The sequence below is a fragment of the Akebia trifoliata genome, chromosome 2 (assembly GCF_017979445.1).
Source record: "Akebia trifoliata isolate Shusen 1 chromosome 2, ASM1797944v1, whole genome shotgun sequence".
In the NCBI taxonomy this organism is placed as follows: domain Eukaryota; kingdom Viridiplantae; phylum Streptophyta; class Magnoliopsida; order Ranunculales; family Lardizabalaceae; genus Akebia; species Akebia trifoliata.
Window position 1 is genome coordinate 9414941 of NC_141376.1, and position 21004 is coordinate 9435944.

General features: G+C 35.8%; 2 protein-coding genes across 2 annotated transcripts; both read right to left on the reverse strand.

Moving 5' to 3' along the window:
- Positions 1 to 358: 358 nt before the first annotated feature.
- LOC147409397 (receptor-like protein kinase 7) lies at positions 359 to 4471 on the reverse strand. Its single transcript, XM_086428459.1, has 2 exons — positions 1801 to 4471; positions 359 to 1405 (listed from the first exon to the last, which is right to left on the reverse strand). Exons 1-2 carry the CDS (start codon positions 4373 to 4375, stop codon positions 1047 to 1049), a joined length of 2934 nt encoding a protein of 977 aa, XP_086284585.1. The 5' UTR covers positions 4376 to 4471; the 3' UTR covers positions 359 to 1046.
- A 12317-nt stretch (positions 4472 to 16788) lies between these two features.
- LOC147409398 (uncharacterized) lies at positions 16789 to 20544 on the reverse strand. The gene is made up of 2 exons (XM_086428474.1): positions 17880 to 20544; positions 16789 to 17462 (listed from the first exon to the last, which is right to left on the reverse strand). The coding sequence occupies exons 1-2, from the start codon at positions 20470 to 20472 to the stop codon at positions 17002 to 17004; spliced, it is 3054 nt and encodes a 1017-aa protein (XP_086284600.1). The 5' UTR covers positions 20473 to 20544; the 3' UTR covers positions 16789 to 17001.
- Positions 20545 to 21004: the final 460 nt, after the last annotated feature.

The following is a 21004-nucleotide window of genomic DNA, read 5'->3' on the forward strand; positions in this document are numbered from 1 at the left end:
ACTTGTAAACATGGGGCTAGAAGTTTTGGAATGGGTTGATTTTTGGTGAGGATGATCTTCTCACCGTAGAAATCATCCTCACAAAAAATCAGCCCATTCCAAAACTTCTAACTCATGTAGGACAAAAATAGTTGGCTAAAATGTTGGCCAAAATGTTTGGTGCTGAATGGGACCCATATATATATATATATATATATATATATATATATATATATATATATATATATATATATATATCATTTGCATATTTCTCAAAAAATTTCCGAATTTATTTTGAGTAAAATGAATTGAATCCCACCTAATAGTTATCAAATCCAAACTTGGACATTTTAATCATGCGAAGCCACACAAGCAGATGGCATTAACTCCAAGCTCATAATTATGAAAACAGATCAAATGGCTAGAAACACAGATCAGACTTAATTCCTAGCTTCGCAAATGGATGAGCTACCATTTCACAGGAACATTAGGCTACTTCTCTTTAGACTACTGAAGTAGTCTGCTCGGGTATGACTGGAGCTGAGGGTGGGCGAGAAGCGGAGAGTGGAGCAGTGATCACTATAAATTCGTAGGCTCTTATAAAAGCCACAACCTTCATCTGGACTGAATAGAAATCTGAAATATGTTCCTTAAAAAGTTCCTATGCATCTGCAGAAGAAGTTACAAGTACAAAAAATCTATGAGACCTACCATTCATGAAGTCATTCACACACAATATTTAGTTTTCTTGGCTAAATAACACTTGATGCTTCATATGCACTGACCTAGGCCACAACCCCTATTAATGGGTCATGCCTACATTGGCTAAAACGTTTTAAGCCCAAAACAGGAGAAAAGGTCCTCTTATTACAATTCTATTTTGGGGAAATCAAACCAGTGAAAATAATATAATACAGAAGTGGATAAAAAAAAGGAGAGTAAATTGTACGTGTTACCCTACTCACCTATTTTACTCCCCATTTGGATGAAAATCAAAAGTAAAGATCACCTCAAGCAAAGAAAATCTGTTTTATAAAAGATGTGCTTGAGCCTTCACTGTGATTTCTTTACTTATTCGTTTTATCTTTACTAACAGTGGTGTCGATGAATTTGAAAGGTTCAGTGACCTCTAGCATTTGAACAACATTTCTCATGGAAGGTCTTAGTGCTGGAAGCCTAGAAGTGCAGAGCACAGCAATCCTCAACACCTTGACTGCATCTTCTTTAAAGGCCTTTGGGATGCTCGAGTCCACCACACTCACAATGCTCTCCCAGCAGTCCAATCTACTGCATACCCAGTATACTATGTCCTTGTTCTCTCCAAATTCTGCCTCAATTGGCTTTCTTCCAGTCACTAATTCCATCAAAACTACTCCGAAACTGTACACATCACTCTTCTCGTTCACTTTCGATGTGTATGCATATTCTTCATTTGCAACAAAACCAAACAATTAGCAATAGTAAAAATTACACAAAAACAATGAACAATGAACAAAGAAAACACACAAGAAATATACGTGATCTGAATCAAATTATTATATTCTTAACTAAATTAAAATCCTAGAGATATTTAGTCCCCGCACCCAAAACAGTTGAAATACTTTTTCGTTATTGTAAACCCTTCATCCCTTCACCCAAAATACCCGTTAAAAAAAATCCAAATACCCATATTCGATCGGTTCAAGTATGTGGAGTTAGGGAGCAATGCCCCCAACTCCACATCCCCTATTAGTAGCAACAAGAGTAATTCCTACCTTAATCTGCAGAGTAAGAGACATCTATCACAACAAGTAATTCAATTATTAATATAGAAGAACATACCAGGTGCGATATAGCCGTGCGTTCCTGCGACAACATGTGTCGAATCCATTCCTCCATTGTCATGTACAATCTTCGCGAGCCCAAAATCAGCAATACAAGGCTTGAAGAACTCGTCCAACAATATATTACTGGACTTCACGTCACGATGCACCACTGGCCTCTCGCACCCATGATGCAGATACTCCAACCCCTTCGCAGCCCCCACCGCAATCTGATACCTTTTTTCCCAATTGAGCTCCGTATTACCACACATGTGCAATTGATCCCATAAGCTTCCTCTTGGCAAGTACTCATATACCAAGAAACATGAATCCTCGCTTGTAATGCTGCAGTACAGCTTGACCACGTTCACATGTCGTATTGAGCTCAACGCCACCACCTCTGCGTCAAATTCCGGCAATTTTTCTGAGCTCTTCTTCAGCATTGGGGTACTACTCTGATTACCTTTTCGGCTGCTGGAGTCTGACTTCCATATGTGTTTCACGGCGAACTCTTTCCCATTTTCCAGAACAACTTTATAAACATTTCCTGAACCACCTTTCCCGATTAAATTCTCTTGTTTGATTGAATTCAATATTTCTTGCTCAGTGAAACTCAATTTACGGAAAGATTTTACGTCCCAAGAATCTGCCTTCACCGAACATTTCTGATTTCTTTGTCTTTTCTTAATAAAAATTAGGCAAACAAGCGACACCAGCAGCACAGTTGTTCCAGTGAGGAGGCAAGATATAATTGTCCGAAAATGGCTTGACAAGCTGGAATCTGACGAACACTGCCGGAAGTATCGGCTTCTCGGACTACATAATCCAAGATTTCCGTCAAAACTACCTTTATTCACTTGCACCGAAAGAGATTGTGGTATAGCACCGGTTAACCGGTTGTTTGATAGATCGAGTAGGCTGAGCTTTAGATTTGATAAACTAGCTGGAATATGACCGGAAAATTGATTTCTCGAAAGGTTTAAAGAATTGAGACTAGGTAAGTCGCCTATACTCGATGGAATTTGACCGGAGATTCTATTTGCGGCGATGTTTATGATGTTAAGATAAGTACATGATCCCAAAGAGTCTGGTAGAGTACCAGAAAACATGTTTTCCTGCAAATAGAGATTATTGAGTTGCTTCAAATCTCCAATACTTAATGGAATTTTGCCTGAAAATTGATTAAAGCTAACGTCAATGAAAACCAGAGATGACGCTTTTGTGATTTCAGATGGTAATTCTTCTGAGAAACGATTGTTTGCGATTCGTAACTGAGTGAGCAACTTTGCATTCGCGATATCAGATGTTATCGGACCTACGAATTGGTTCATTTCAAGATCGATGAAATCCAGATTCGGCAAACCCCAAATGCCTTCAGGTATGCTTCCAGAAAGTGAGTTGTTGCTCACTCGTAAACGTTTTAGAGACGAACAATTGACATAATTCACTGGAATACTTCCAGTGAATTTATTTTGAACGATTAGTATTTCCGTCATCTTTCCTCTTTGACACATATTCGGCGGAATCGGACCTGTTAAAAAATTCTCAGAGACTTCGATGAAATCGAAATCAGACCAAGATCCAAGAGTTTGAGGCAGAATACCTGTAAGCTTGTTTTTGTAAAGCGAGAGGCCTGAAAGATGCTTGAAATCCCCAAATTCCTTCGGTATCTCTCCTGATAATCGATTCTCAAAGAGTTGCAGACTGACGATCTTCGTCAATGACTTCAATTCAGAGAGATCGCCTTCCAGATTGTTGCTCGACGCATCGAATCGCTCCAAGTTCGTGAGGTTTCCGAATCCGATCGGAAGTTTTCCAGTTAGATAATTTTCATACAGCTCAAGCTGCCATAGATTCCGAAGCTTCGCGATATTTTCAGGAATCTCGCCGAATAGATAATTACCTGAGAGCTCTAGATTGATCAGATCCGTAAGATTTCCAATCTCTGCTGGAATTCTCCCTTCGAGACTGCAATTAGAGAGATAAAGCCAGTAAAGCTTATCAAACTTCAAAACCTCCAATGGAAACGGACTTCTATCGAATGGATTATCACCGATACTCAAATAAACAAGATTCGTCAAGTTTTCAAGAGATCTCCAAGGAAAAATTCCAGAGAATCTGTTATCATCCAAACGCAAATCTTTCAATCCAATCAATGAGGAAAAATTCGGTAAATTTCCAGAAAACGAATTCTTAGAAAGATCCAAGTACTGTAATTTAGAACAGTTCTTCAAATCTTCAGTAACAATGGTTCCGTATAAGAAATTGGAGCTAAGATTTAATCTCTGCAGCGATTCAAACTCACAGATCGAATCGAAAGGAAGAATTCCAAACAATCGATTTTGAGAAAGATCGATTTGCGTTACCGAATTGTTAGAATTGCAGAGAATTCCGGAGAAACTGCAGGGAGAATTAGTCGAATTCCATGAATGAAACACATCTGCATTGGATTTCTGTAGGGCGGATTGTAATTTTTGTAAGATTTGAAGGTCATTAGATAGAATGCAGGGTAATGGCTGAAGGAAACAGAGAAGAAAGAGTATATGAAATATCAGGGAGTTCATAGAAGGGAAAAGAGTAGCCTTCAATGGCATATTTGGTGAGAGAAGAGAGCAGAGACTTCTGTGTATCCTAACACAGAGAGGAGAAGAGAGAGAGCCTCGAGACTAAGGTTTGTGTGAACGCTTCAAAATTTCGAAGAAACCCAGTCTTTTAGTTACACGTGGCATTTTTTAGGAAGGTATTCTAAATATTGACTAAATATAGGGTAAAATAAAATACAAAGAGACACGTGTCTTATACGATGAGGGTTTGTTCAAAATTTGAAGCGGATTGATTGCATCAAAGTCTGACTCGTGTGAAAGGAAGACTCCAAGTCCAAGACCAAAAGAGGCCAAGAGAGGCGGCGGCGGAATTTAACATGACGTTGGAAGTTGGAAACTTCAGTATTAGCAAATCTCACGTGGGTTTTTAATTTTTTTTATTTAACGTGACTCAAAGTCAAAAGACATTCTGTCTCTTACACCTGTGTGGGCGCCACGTAGGGGATGGCCGGTTACTCTACATTGGTTATTGCATAGTATAGTATGTTTTCTTTCCACGTGGCACATGGAATTGGGAATATGACTAAGGAAAATGCTGGAATGACATAAACGGAGCCACAAAGGTGGCAAAAATGATTTGGTGGCGCACACATATCTATCGATGCTTTTCATTCCTATCTCACAGAAAAAAATCTACAGTAATGTGTGCGATATCATATCATTTTGTTACCTTTTATATCTCAGTTTGAGTCACCCCAGCATTATTCTATGACTGAAGAGTGTTGATAATTTGATGGACTTTTTGATGGATGGATGGAATAGACGCACGCTGACTTGAAAGCATTTAACTTCCTACACAAGTAAAAAAGAGAAAAAGAAAAAGTTCTCTTTCTTGGCTATAGTTAAAAAAATAAAAAATAAAAAATTCTATATCTGATCACTTTGTCACATTCAAAATCGTATCCAATTAGTCACATTCAAAATCGTATCCAATGAAATGGTCTTGAGGTGGATAAAATTCTTTCAACTTTATAATAAATAAATAAAATAATTATTTTTTAAAATTAAATTTTATTTTTAAATTTGGGTGTTCGATAGATATTCATTTAAACATTATGGATCAAATTTAAAAAATAATTTTTAAATTTTTTTTTTTTTTTTAATATGAATATTTTTATGAAATCTAAATGTTTGTATTGTTGGATTGTCAATGAGATGATCAATATGAGCCCAATGATCCTTTATAAGATTTGAAATCCAAAAAAATAAATATTTGAACAGAAATCAGGTAAGAGAGAAACATTTTTTTTTCTTTTAAATAAGTTATGTGCTTCCACAATAGCGTGCATCCACCAAAAGTTCATCATATTATCAGCACTCATGACTAAAATAAGAGAAATGTAAAGAGAGTTGATAATTTAATGTACTTTTGACATACGTACCAACGCACGCTGACATGGAAGTACATAATTTATTAAAAAAAACAAAGACAAAATTTTTCTCTTACACATATTTATTTTTTTAGATTTCAAATCTTAAAAATGATTGCTGACCCACATTGATTATCACATTGACAATCCAACAACATAGACATCTAGATTTCAGGAAAATATTCATATTCAAAATATATATATATATATATAATATATATATATATATATATATAATATATATATATATATATATAAAACAATTGTTTTTCGAGCTTGATCCAAGGTGTTTAAAACGGATTGCTATCGAGCATTTAAATTTAAAAATAAAATTCAACGGTGAAAAATAACTTTTTTTTTTTTCCATTTTTTTAAGTTCATATAATTTTATCCTTTACAATCCCATTTCATCGAATCATGATTTTAAATGTCACACAATTATTAGATTTGAAAGTTTCTTTTTTTTCACTATGGGCAAGAGCGAAAAACTATCTTTTTCTCTTTTTTTTTTTTTTAAATAAGTTATGTGCTTCCACATTAGGGTATGTCAGGTATGTACGCCAAAAGTACGTCATATTATTAGCACTCAATTGTTAAATGCCACGTGTCAACCTTATGCGTGAAGTGAATCATTCATCCATGAAAAAATGGTGAACTCACTTCTTAGGATGTTGCTCTAATGTGGATGTGTTTTTCCTCGATATACAAGTGAAAAAATCTAGAGTTCGTGAGGAGTGATATCAACATGGACATCGTTTCACACATTGTTAATGGGGAGGTGCACACTGATCCATAGATGCTTTCACCGAGATGCACACCACTACATCAACACTAGGGTGTCAATGAATATCAATTGAATAAGATACAAGTATATCTATAAAAAAAAAAATTAAAGGTATATAAATTTGAATTTGAATTCAAATCCAAAGCTGATCAAATGTTATGAAATTCTAACCAAATTCAAATCCACTAAGTTTATCAGATATTTAAAAATATATGATATGTTCAATTAAGAAAATGATCATAATACCCACGCCTTCATCGAATGCCAATGTCTTCAACCCTGCAATTAAAAACCTTAGATTTTTTTCTCTAAAAATCAGTCATCTTCAATCTAGTTCATTTTTCAAACCTGAGTGAGAGATCGTTGAGGGAAGTATAAAAACATGGGATTTGGGATTACAAACATTGATCGAAGGTGATGTATTTTAAGAACGAAATCAATGGTTATTTGATAGAAGTTGCAGATGAGAGAGAGAAAGAGAGAGAGATAGATGGACTTAGTATGGCCGTCGTAACATTCGCCTGAGTTGATATGCTTGAAGATAGTGGATTCTTGAGAGTAAAATAAATAATTTATGGCTCACAAGTTGAAGATTGGAGAGAGATAAATACTATCTACCTAGAAAGATGAAGAGTTGATCGTTGTTTATCGGAAAAGATGATCAATGTGGAAAGCTTTTTAGGCTTCCATTCTTCAAGATGTGAATTGGCCTCTGATGAAAAGTTTGATCTTAATCTAATGGTCTACCTCTTCTATTGACGATGGTTTTAAGGTCTCTACGTTGTTCCTACTTCAGAAATGGTAGTAGGTAAGAATGAGACCTCGACGTGATACCTATCAAAGGTCATCCAAAGTTTAAGTCAATATCAATGAAAATGAGTTAGAAATTGGAGAAGATGATAAATGGTAACGTTGATGAGGATGAAGGGTAGTGAGAGTGTATTCTTTGAAGAAGAATTCAAGTTTTGAACCCTCTCTCAATCTTTGAGATGTGATTTTATAACTAAAATCTAGGGACATGTGTCACCACACAGTTGATTTAGGTATAATGCCATGTAGGAGGTGAGTTTAAGGCTTGGTGCATAGATCCAATTAGGTTGGTTTTCAAACTTACTTGCCTCCAATGCGGTGCAACAAATCCTTCAAGTCATTTCAAAAAATTGTTAAGTAACTCATCAACTCGACCATCATCTCGCTAATGTACTAGGTTAGATAAAAAACTCGACTACGTTATATCCTTGTATTTAATATTTTGTGGAGAAAAAGTAAATACTATTATTATTTTAAATTATTAAAAATTATTTTTAAATATTTAGAATCTAAAAATTCTTTTTTTAATTAATCTCCTATCTTCAATTTGAATCTCAAACTTTAGTTTCATTGTCCTACTATTGCATGCTAACGATTAACTCAATTAAAAATTTAGTCTATCAACAAAGTTTTTAGATTAGAATTCTCTATCTTTACTTGTATTTCTTCTCGATCTTTATATATATATATATAGGGTAGCGTTCAATGGCAAACTTTTTGGCAAAACATTTTTCAAAACATGAGTTAGAAGTTTTGGAATGGGCTGATTTTTGGTGAGGATAATCTCTACGGTGAGGAGATCATCATCACCAAAAATCAGCCCATTCCAAAACTTCTAACCCCATCAAAAACAGTTTATAAAAAATGGACGGTCCACGATTTTTCAACTTGTAAACATAGGTTAGAAGTTTTGGAATGGGCAGATTTTTGGTGAGGATGATCTCCTCACCGTAGAGATCATCCTCACCAAAAATCAGCCCATTCCAAAACCTCTAACCCATCTTTTGAAAAATGTTTTGCCAAAAAGTTGGCCCTTGAACACCACCCATATATATATACACCTTTTGGAACTTCCAATCTCGACACATGGTTAACTAGGGTTTTTGAACTCTCGAATCAAGAGTTTGAGCTTCTTCATAAGATCTAATTTTTATAATTTTCGTTGTTTTATGTACATGTTAATATATATTTTTATCGAGTTGTTTTTCAAGTTTTATAGCTTCTTAGTTGGAATAAAAAAAAAATGCAAGTTATGACCAAATCACGCTGGTTTAAAAATGATCAATCAGCATATGGTTGAATACTCTTGAATACATGATATCCACTATTTTTAGAATTTCTGAAATATAAGTATTAGTATGAATGTATGATCATATTGTTGTTTGGTGCCTCGTGATTTGAGAGCAACATCCAACGGTTAAGATATAAAGAGACGACAAGTTGGAATAATGATGAAAAAAGTGCATACGTGGCAGAGCTTGGTCCTGCTGCCGTGATTGACTCCTCATATTACATTTTCGCAACGTGAGGGTGATATGAGGGACACCACAATTGTTTTGTCTGATTAGGTATGAGTTCAAATGCCATGATTCAATGTATTTCCCTCACCTACCCATCACCATCATTGAGATATCGTACAAGACCCAAGTCAAGGGGGCTTGTAATCAATTTGAAGATTTGAAGATGAGGGTGTTTAAGTCATTTACTTTTATCTCACACACAAAACGTGGAGTGCTAAGTGTAAATCATACCTAGGTCTAGGGTTGGCAATGATCCGAAATATACCTGATGTTTGAACCAATTTGATCTGAAAAAAAAATATAAAAAATTGGATTTTTGGATGGTTTCATATTGGAACCTTAGATCCAAAATAATTTTGGATTAGATTCAGATCTACCCCAATCCACTCCTTAAAATATTAGATCCGAATATATTTTAATAATTATTTTTACTATACTCAATTTCATAAAAATACATATATAGATAAAATCTTTTAGTCTTTTTGGCTTCCCTTTATATTTGTAGTTGGGAAGTAGATTTTTTTTAAATTTTAACATCAAGTCAAAACTCCGACTTTTTTCCTTGAAAATTTGTCATCTTCAAATTTTTTTTATTAGAAAAATCCTTGGTTTTTCTCCTAAACATCCATCATTTTTTAGCTTTTCAACCCTTGAGTATTTTTTTTCCTAAAAAAAATCACTCATCTTCAAAGTTTTTAACGAAAAACCTTTTATTTTTCTCCCAAAATTCTATCTTCAAGCTCTTTGACCTTTGAGAAATTATTTCTAACCTATTAATTTCCGTCTTCAATACATTATTTCAACTTCACCTTAACCTCTTGTAGAAAACTCTTGATATTTCTACAAGAGGTTTATAGGTTAAAGTAGGCAGAACTTTCAGATTAAAGACAATGATAAAATATTTTAGTTAAAAAGGTTGAAGAAGCCTAATTTTTGGAAAAGTGACCATTGTACTTCTCCAAAAATCATATGATATTGAGGTTTAAAGGTTGGAGAAGGTAAAATCTTAGATTTAATTGAAGTTGTAAAATCCTTTACCCTAATGTTGAAATGAAGGGTTTTTCTACCAACAGTCGAAGATGAGGGCATTTAAGTCATTTACTTCACTCACTCAGAGAATATTTTTGTCAAGGGGGCATATCATCAACTTGAAAAGCCAAGAGGGTATCTCTAATATTGAGCAAAATGTAGAGGGGCATGTCTAAATCACCTTTAAAAAAATTTAAAAAAAAACTTATGACTTATGATCAACTTATATGTGATATCACCATCCTAACAATAGTTTTTTTTTTTTCTCCCTTATTCAGAATTGCAATATCACTTGGATTATTGTTGCATAATTTAAAAACACTTTATTGAGTTTAGTTTCACATCGGACACTCATAGTCCTGTCTCTTTCCTTATAAGCTCATGCGTCTCTCCACTTGTAGCCAATTTTGAGTTGGACCCCTAAAATTATTATGGTATCAGAGCAGGTCTTTCTTTCTTTCATGTCACTCAGTTCATATCTCTATGTGCTTTGGCTCAATCTGACTCACACATGTCAGGGGGGGGGGGGGGGGGGGTTGAGTTTAGTCCCACATTAGTTTCTCTCTCTCTCCTTATAAGCTCTTGGGCCTCTCCACTCATTGCCAATTGATTTTGAGTTGGATTCTCAAATTTATCACACTTTACTAAATTCTTTAGTTATGTTACCATGTGCACATGTTCACTCACCCTAAAAACTTGAATACAGAGCTCTCCTCACCTACTTTCTCACCCCAAAGTACTAAAAGCTTAAGAACATTTTCTATTGTAATCCTGCCATCAACTATTGTAATCTGAACTCCTTTTCGACCGATAAAGATTCTTTAAAAAAAAACATTATTTTCATTAGTTTTTATATGATTCCAGTTAATTAACATGACACGCCTTTGACAAGCAGTAATTACATCACAGGACGATTGGTGGCGTTGGGGGGGGGGATTAACGTTATTTTTACGGAACCCCTTTTTCACGTTCGTAGTTGTGGTGTATATCTTTGATCGGGGATTGGCTGTAGGTTGTAAACCGAGCACGAAAGAGTTTAAAAGGTCGAATGCATCAATCTCAAATTTGGAAAACCTAACCTTGATTCCTTAGGTTAGTGGATAATCAATCGACCGCCCAAAGAAAAATTTAGTTTCTTGTGTCTTGATAGATGTTAACATCTCAAAGTTCTTTGACCAGTTTCGTCAAACATCACCCAACTCTCATTATCGAATTTTTGGAGTCGTTACCCATCAACATCTTGCCATACCTAAATTTTTTGAAAGTGCCACCCCATGACCCATTTGACCATATTTAGAGTACCACAACGCTATATCAAGTAGTTAGTCCTAACTTGTGCAGTAGAGTTGTACTTAAGTTTTAAAAACCAAACCAATAATTATCGAATTGGTAAAGATTAATTCATATTTATTAGAAGATTATAATTATGTATGGTTTTGTATACTTTTTTATTAGATTACCTTCATTTATTTTAATAGAAAAATAACATTCTCAAAATCCAATGTTCACTGATCAAATTGATTTTATTACAAAATCTAGTTGAATCTGGTTGGACCACTAGATCACTTTGATTTTTAAAATACAGGTTTCCTATTTGCATTAGTGGTTGGACCATTGGCTCCTACCCTCGTTAGGTTTCGTGCGATTAGTCATCGAGATATTCTTTGAAATTCTAGATTGATTTTTCTGTGAGTCAAAAATTCTTGTCGCTAAGCCAAATCAGAAATATTTATCAAGTCCACTCCTTTTTTTCCTTTCAAAGTTATACCATCTTATTTGACCATGACAGCTAATGATTTTAAAACTCATCTGAGACCGAGACATATTGCCCAAGTTAACTCGATATCGGAGCTAAACGAGACCATCTCACAAGTCACTTTTGTGACCTAGATTTAATACCTCACATTCAATTTTTTGATATTTTAAACAAGATGTCTCAAACGTATCGGAAATCTCGTCCGAGACGACTTGGTATCGGGCCTGAACGAGAGGAGATGCGAAACCGAGTTTTAAAACCATGACAGCTAGATCACATGCCATGAATACGGCCTCAATGGATAGACCAGGCTGAATCTGGGTCACTCCTTAAATAGGACCTGAAATCTGGGCCAAGTCCAGTCTAGTTTGCAATCGGGCTGGGCTAACATTAGAAAACATCGTGTACAAGCCCAGCCTACCAAAATATGGGTCAGACCAAATCTATTATCTTTTTAGGCCCTTCCCAAACTTCTGAATCTGGGTCAGTCCTTAAATGGGTCATGTTTTCGTGGAGGAACAGCACAATTTGGGCCTTAGGGACATCATCATGATCTGTTATTTTTGTTGTTTCACGTTATATATGAATTGCTCACCACAATAAACACAAAACATTGACAGAAGAAGAACACATAGGGGTAGAACCAAAACATTGTTTGTTCTTCATTCGAATATAAATAATGGTCTCTCTCTCTCAAACACAGAGCAAGCCCAGCCCACTTAGTAGACAGGCATTGTCCCCACCTAGCCTAAATAAAATTCAAGCTTAATTTCTATGTACAAACCCAATGCATTGTGGGCTTAAATAATCTTCAGGTAATATGGCCCATCAAACGCGTGTCAATTGAGCCATCTTACCCGGCCCGTCTGGGGAAAACAAACAAAAACAGGGCCGAAGTACCTTGATCTTGTAAAGATGTTGAAGGACTCGAAATTTTCTAACGCAGTAAATTTGGGTAAGGCTCAAATATTTTGATTTTGATTTTATAATTTTATACAATTTCTTGGTCATTCACCAATTTCAATTTTTATTGTTAGTACGACTGTTTTACGATTTTTTGCACTATTTTATCAACAAAATTTCAAAACATTTCACTAATCTTATTTCAAGACTTTGTGATAATTTACGTTCACCCACTTCACAATGTGACAATCAAACACCCGCAAATAACAGGGTTAAATATGGCATGTTCTAAGGTGAAATCCTGAGTAGGGCATAAAATGGGGTGGACTTTATTCGAAATTCAAGTGACCCGAATCCAAATTTAGTTAGTTTGGCTCCTTAGAGCATATTTGAATAAAAAAAGGGTTGATTATGGATTGATATCCCTTGATCTGAGTCAAATCTAGGTCAGATACGCATTTATCCATATATTCGCCTAGATATGGATGATATATTACTTTGAAAATTATATTTTTATGTTTTTCAAGATATCTTTCTACCAATACTTTAATATAATGAATTCTTACAAAATAAAATAATTATAATGGAAAAATGGAATAGTATATCAATTAGAAAAGAAATATAACAAACAAAAAACTTGAACGGTCTGAAATTATCCAACATGAATCAAGTAATTTAGTCAGGTCAGATCCGAATCTAGGTTTGGGGAAAGCAAAATGGTTCGGATATAATTTTAACTAATAGAATTTAAGTCAAACTTCGATACAAATTTGGATCTTAATAAAAAAATCGGATATGGATATGAATATACTCATATTCAACTCAAACCTGACCAATTTTAAGCCCTAATCCTGAGGACACTCATATCCCAAGAAATCCTATAACGTATGAGTGAGTCCATCCATGATTCATGATATCGGGTTTTTGTTAATATATGCCCCGAGGGCACACGTTCAAATGCATTAAGTCCACCTCCAAACTTTATTTTCCTACCAAAAATGCCGTCAAAATTTTTTTCTACCAAAAATACTCTCTAATGCTTATTTTCAAGGTATATTTAATGCAATTTTAAACGTTAACAAACACCATGATATCATCAATCTATTTCTTTTCAAATGTAAAAATAATAATAATAATAATTAATGCTAATAAATAAATGAAGTTCACATAAATAATGTACCAAGTGCAATCTTTAATTATTCCAATCTATTTGGAACTTAATGAAATCGACCATAGATTTTTAAATGCAAGTGATAAATATGGGCCCACGATCACAACAAATGGAGGCATGTGTGGTAAAGTCCTATATATTACCATTAAACTACATGTGCACTTGTCTCTCTACCCAAAACCCACCTCTTTTATGGAGAAACCATTCAAGAGACAACATCTTTTCGTTGAATCCACTCTCTCTTTGTAAGCAATTTAGCTAACTTTTTCCAAGATTTTGATATTTGTTTAGAGAACATTTCCTTTTTTAAAGAGGCAAAAAAGCCATATTAAAGAAGTAAAACGACAAAGAACAGCTTATTCATTGAATCTTAGACAGTCTTACCAAATAATATAAAGGGGGTTTGATTTGCTAACCTCCACTTTATTTATTTTTATGCTTTCGACTCCATAATTTTATACATTTATAAAGTGGTTTGTCACTTTAAAGGTAACTTTATAGATCTTTTCCTACTAAAATCTTCATTTTACATTTTCACTGTGGAGTTTTATCACATGCTGCAACTTGGGTGGGTTAGTCCAAACTCAACCTAATTGATGGGTGAGTTTGGGTTGGGTTATATGGAAAATGAGTTGAGCCAATACTAGAAAATCTCAATTCAAATTGAATTCAGGTTGAGGCTCCAAGCAATCTAATTCAACCCGAACCCAATGCTATATATTTACATATAACTATTTTTATTTATATTTTAAAAATATATATTAATTTTCTTAATATATTTGTAAAATTAAGGGAAAAAAATTATAATATAAAAATTAATAGATTTGAATGTTGTGTGTAATTTTTTATTTACTAGTGATTTTTTTTTATTGTATTTATTTTTTAAGATATAAAATAAAATTTATGTGTTGATTAAAATAAAATTAGACTTGCTCAATGAGTCTAACCTATCCAATCCGACCAAAATTACCTAATTTGGGCTAACCCGAGATTGAACTTCTAACCCGAACTCAATCCGATTTTAGAAGTTTAATCTCAGATTGAGTTTTTATTAATGAACTCTAACGTTGAGTTGAGTTGAGTTGAGGATTCTACAACTTGGATTGAACTTAAATTGATCCTTTAACCCGTCCAAGTTTTTGAAGACTAAGATATGAGCTCACGACCCTTATTATGATTTTAGTCTATATGATTGAGCATGAATAAAAGAGCGGGGAAATAATTAGTATAAAACTTTTGAAAAAAATAAAGTATAGGAAAAATTTCCCTAAAAACTGTAGACCCAAACTTGTACAGGAAAGGAAAACTCACATGTTAGGTTACTTGAGTGGAGGGTTTATGGTGTACGTTGAGAGACAGGAAGCCCAAAGAGATACGACAGCATCACTAGGCTTACAGAAAAAGGAGAAAGATTCAACGAAGAAAACAAAATGAAAAAACAAAAAAAAGGGTAAATCATACAGTACCACTCACTCCACGTCAGCATGTCAGCATAAATCAAACAAAGAATCCTATGTGGCAACGACAACAATCCAGGTGGTCTTGTCATGCTCTTCAGTAAGAATGTCCATAAGCGCCTCGAATCTACAATGATGGATTCTTTTTAAATTGTTTGGCTAGCGTGACTAACTCAGTCATGCTCCCACTCTTATTAAGGTCCTTGGGCCCACATGAATTGCCTGTTTGCCAAATAACACCTCAGCCCTCTTGATTCTTTTGCTTTCACCTATTATATAAATTTAAAAAAAAACTTTTTTTTTTCTAATTAAAGCAGAATTCCCAAATTTAAAGTCTAAATCTAAAAATGAAAAATGACCTTTTTTCTGTTGTTCGAGTAATTAATTTTTTTGACCTACATGACTTGGTGTCGAAATTATTTTTGGACATGTTGGCGTTGTTGTAAAATTTTCTTATTTTTCTATCTAAAATGCCAATGTAGTTCAAATTAATAATCTTCAAGTGATCTTTCATCTTGAGATAATCGATGAGCGAACTCTTTATCATCACTTGGGGAGGGCATTTGTGTGTTGGGGTCATTCGAAAGAGTCTTGGATGCTTAAGTCAGCAAGTCGATTAATATGAAAAATAATCAAAAATGGTTTACCTTATCTTTGATAAAATTATCAATTTTGAAATCTCCATTTTATTAGTTCCCTTCCGCTGCATTTCTCCTATGACTGATTCCACAATCTCCGGGATCCATCTTTGCTTGTTTCCTCGATTTTTATCATTGTTTATCTGTTATTTCGTTTGAGAAGAGGAATCATATAGATAGGCTATCTTGAGATACCATACTTAATTCTTTAAAAGAACTGAGCCATCTCAATTTCTTGTTCACCTTTAGTTTGATATGAATCTTTGTGGCATAAGCAAAACGACACCAAAGTGATGTAACAGAGAAAACAATAATCAAACATAAACATAGATAATTTATTCGGTTCGACAGTGCGCTACTTCATGAATGAGAGATTCTGATCAAACATGGATATTCTTAAGCAAATTACAACAGTAAAGATCACAAGCCACTATACATAAAACAGTCAAATGCCTTTTATCTATTTACCAAGACCGAGACAACTTGTTCGATACATCTCAGTATCATCCACCACCAAGACAGGTAGACAAGTCAAACTTATCCTACAAGATTTAAAACCATGATTCCCATTTTTCTCATTGTTGAATAAGATGACTCAAACATATCGAAAAACTCATCCCGTTCATGGATGAGACGAGACGTCAAAACGATTTTTAAAACCATGGTTGCATGAGAACCCTTGGTGGATAACACACCAATGCTCCAAAACGACATCAATTAATGATGAGAGTTGCAACAATAGGTCAAGACTCATTCATTGATGATCTCAAGGTGTCGAAATAAAAATCACCTGCACAATTGGAAAATGTTCTCTATTTGGTAGATCTCACTCTCCTGTTGTGCTTTCGAAGAGAAGTTATTATTGAAGACCAACAATTAGAACTTGTTTCTCTTTTTAAGTGGCAGTCTGTCTATTTATAGCCTTTATTGTTTAGTGCTTCCATTGACTTGTTTCTCAATGTATCATAAACAGAACCTCAAGTAAGTTTCATTCTCATTAATCAAACCCAACTTAACTGACGTTTACATTGAGACCCCCTCACTACCCACCAAAACCTTTTACTGTACAGAAAGCTTTTAACCACTACTCAAACTTAAAGAGCAGGAGAAAACCAAGAACATAAAACAAATCCGACCCAATTCAAAGAAATACAACAAGAAGATCCTCATATATCTATCTCAAATGCTAAGGAGATCAGGTGGTGGTGACTGCTGTTGCTGCTCTTTTGTTTCCTTAATAGCTGTTGAGGCAGTTTCTACAGTAGTAGCAGACTTTGGTGGTAAGGACTCGGTGATAGTTGAGCCACCCTGTTTTGAATTTGTTGGTGGTTTTGGCAACTCTGTTAGGATTTGAACGACTTCACGCATTGTGGGACGTTGGATGCTCTGTTCTTCTACACAAAGCATTGCAACGTAGAAGACGTGCATCACTTCATGAAAGGGAACGGAGGAGAGTCTTGTATCAAGGATCTTTAGCACCCCTTCTTTCTTCGAATCGGTCATCTTTCTAACCCATTGGACAATGTCGACCCCATCTCCGAATTCCCCAACTGGTTTTCTGCCACTCACCAATTCTAAAAGAACTACACCAAAGCTGTAAACATCACTCTTCTCATCGACCTTTAGTGTGTAGGCATACTCTGCAAGTCACATTTGATAGGAAATTAAGATCAAACAGCTTGAAAGAAAAATTACAATAAAAAAAATAGTACTACATAATAGATTATTCTATTAAATCATATTTATTCAAATACAAGGTAAAGGAGGTAGAATTACAACCCATTTAAACTAATAACAGAACAAAGTTAATTCAAGAATGAGAGTTCCAGATCAAATTTAGTGGTAGTACCAAGTTCTAACGTGCACTTTCACTGCTAAATCTTTTACAAATAAGGTATCCTTCAATTAATCTAAATGTCTCAGACGTCAAAGGAATTTCTTAACTTCGAATAAACCAAAAGAAAATAAATATTAAAGAGGCATGCACGATAATTTCCTAAAACCATAATTATAACTCAGAATTAAATTTTGGAAACAAGCTTTATGTTGTATTTTACCTGGGGCGATGTACCCATAAGAACCAGCAATGGCAGACATGCATTCCGAAGTGCCCGAATCCTGCAGAAACTTGGCAAGCCCAAAATCTGCGACATGAGCTTCAAAGTTGGAATCGAGAAGGATGTTATTCGATTTCACATCACGGTGAAGGATCAATGGTGAACAATCGTGATGGAGATAACAAAGCCCCTTGGCGGACTCCACAGCAATCTTATATCTTGTGTCCCAATGCAAATGACCGCCCTTCTTGCCATGAAGAACCTCGCCTAAGCTCCCATTCGGCATGTACTCATAAACAAGAAGGTTTGTTTCATGGTTTGAACAAAACCCTAATAATCTCACAATGTGACGATGTCTGATCCTTCCCAAAGTCTGTATCTCCGCATTGAATCCGTGGTCATGAGAAGAGCCCCTACTCATTACTGGAAGCCTTTTCACGGCAACGAGGTCACCATTAGGCATCACACCTTTGAAAACAATCCCAGCACCCCCTTTACCGATAATGTTATCTTCTTTCAAGCATTCCAATACATCATCACACGTAAAATCCAACCGTTGGAATGCGGTCAGTTTCCATGATCGGGACTTGCATGCCTTCTTCAACGATCGAGCTTTGATGATTGCAGCAATGGCGAATGCAATCGAGCAGACAAGAAGGCCAATTACGAGGAGAAGTTTCAACGACGAAGAGAATGGGCCTTTGACATGGACTTGGTGGGTACTATCGGCAGCCCCAAACTTGCACGGTCCCAAGTATGGACCACAGAGTTCGGAGTTTCCGAGGAATGAAGTTGAGTTGAAGTAACTGAATTGACCAGTCCCAGGAACCAAACCAGACAGATTGTTGTATGAGAAATCAACAGAAGTCAAGCTCTGCATAGTGGAAATCGACGATGGAATGCTCCCGATGAAATGATTCCTTGATAGATTCAAGTAATTCAAGATTCTCATACCAGTAATCTCCATTGGAATCTCACCCGAAAGCTCATTTCGGCTAAGATCGACGAATGTAAGCAACTTGCATTGGCTGATCTCTGGCACAATTGGCCCCGAAAACTTATTGTTACTGAAATCCATCTTTGCCAGCTGTTGTAACTTCCCGATTTCTGTCGGTATCGGACCAGAGAAAAAATTCCCATCGAGAAGTAGCTTCTGAACTCCAGAGAAGTTTCCAATTGATGGCGGAAGAGTTCCTCGAAGTTGATTATTTGAAAGACTAATCTGTCCAAGATTCACAGAGCTCAAATCCGAATCTGGAAAACTACCAGCAATGTAGTTGTCTTGAAGCTCGACCTGAGCAAGATTCGGCAACCCGAACAGTCCTTTAGGGATCGAACCATTGAGAAAATTCTCTCCCATTCGAATCCGACTCAATGATTCGCATCTCCCAAGAGATTCTGGAATCGGACCAAACAAAAAGTTCCCCAAAAGGATCAAAATTTCAAGCCGATTTCCAAAACACAGATCTGGCGGGAGATTTCCAGTTAGTTTATTCGAGGACAGATCAAGAAACTGAAATTTCCCGTTTTTTCCAAGATTTTGAGGAATGCTTCCAGTAAAATTGTTCTCCCACAACTGTAAAACTTCTAATTCGGGTAAATCTCCAATGAAATCTGGAATCGAACCGTGTAATTTGTTCCTAAACAGATTCAAAAGCGTCAAATTCTTTAGATCTGAGAACTCTTGAGGAATTTCTCCAGAAAACACATTGTTCGACAGATCCATGGATCTCAAGCTCTTAAGCATCCCTAACTCCGGCGTAAGCCCACCTGAAAGTCCATTCACCTGGAGAAACAACGTATCGAGATTCTGAAGCTTTCCGATCTCAGGCGGAACCTCACCGGAAAGTCCACAGTTCGCCATATCTAATCGAACCAAACTCGTCAGATTTCCGATCTCTGCCGGAATACCGCCATCATAGCTATTGTAGTAACCAATATAGAGTTGCTGAAGTTTCGTTAGGTTACCAATCTCCGGCGGTATTATACCAACAAGCTCGTTTCCAGAAACCGCCAAATACTCAAGAAAACCCCAACGACCGTACTCCGGTGGTATACTGCCGGAAAAATAGTTCCCACCAAGGTGAAGATGCCGGAGATTCGACATCTCCGTGACCTCAACAGGCAGAAATCCGGTCATATTATTGTTATACAAATCGAAAACTTCTAAGTACTTGAGACGAGAGAGCTGTGATGGGAAAGTACCGTTAAAACCGTTATTCGAGAGGTTTAAATATCGGAGACCTGAGATGTGAGAGATTTCGAGGGGGATTTGGCCGGAAATAGAGTTTGCAGCAACGGAAAGGTTGAGGAGGTTTCGGAGATGACCAATGTCCGGCGATAAAATGCCGGAGAGATTCATGTTGGAGAGGTCGAGAGAGATGATTCGGTGATACGCATTGCATGAAACTCCTGTCCATTTGCAGTGACTTGTGGAGATGTTCCAATTCTGAAGGGAGGCTCCTGGGTCGTCTGTAATGGCGGTTTTCAGAGACAGTAGTGCGAGGTATTCTGGCACGTGTGTTGGTCTAGCCGAGACTTGGTGGTTCAACAAGTTGAAGAGAAGGAGAAGAAGCACAAGCACAAGTCGCATTTTTTTTTTTTTTTCCCTTCTTTTACGCTGTGTTTGGAGAGTGGGAGTTATAGGTCTGTTAAGCAGTGAGGACTGAGGAGTGAGGAGAGTGGACTGGTTTTATATCTTTTGAACTCCTTCATTCAGAAGGATAAACTGAGATTTAAAAAATAAATAAAAAAAACAGAACCGTGATAAAATGACGCACCCCTTTGACAAACGCCCCCATACGCCCCATCACAGAACCGTAGATCAAATTCCTTGGGATACAAAAGAAAAAGATTTATGATTTTTATATCACGAGGCAAATGATCTACGGTTCTATGATGGGTCATAGGAAGCGTCTGTCAGAAGGGGGCGTCAGTTTTTTCACGAGTCTTTTTTAAAATAAATACATTAGGATTTATCCTAATCTTATTTTGAGAGATTTACATAACAGACCTATTATCTCTTTTACTTTTATTACAAAAACTCCCCTATCTTATCAACTTCTTTACTCAACAAACCCGACATTTGAAATGAGAACGTACTTATAATACCCTTAGTTCTTCTA

What these genes read in the sequence shown, in the direction of transcription:
- LOC147409397 (XM_086428459.1), bottom strand. Translation starts at nt 4,375, where the DNA reads ATGCCATTGAAGGCTACTCTTTTCCCTTCTATGAACTCCCTGATATTT. An exon ending in GCACGGCTATATCGCACCTG is followed by an intron (nt 1,406 to 1,800) that starts GTATGTTCTTCT and finishes TTGCAAATGAAG; the next exon opens with AATATGCATACACATCGAAA.
- LOC147409398 (XM_086428474.1), bottom strand. Translation starts at nt 20,472, where the DNA reads ATGCGACTTGTGCTTGTGCTTCTTCTCCTTCTCTTCAACTTGTTGAAC. An exon ending in TTATGGGTACATCGCCCCAG is followed by an intron (nt 17,463 to 17,879) that starts GTAAAATACAAC and finishes TGTGACTTGCAG; the next exon opens with AGTATGCCTACACACTAAAG.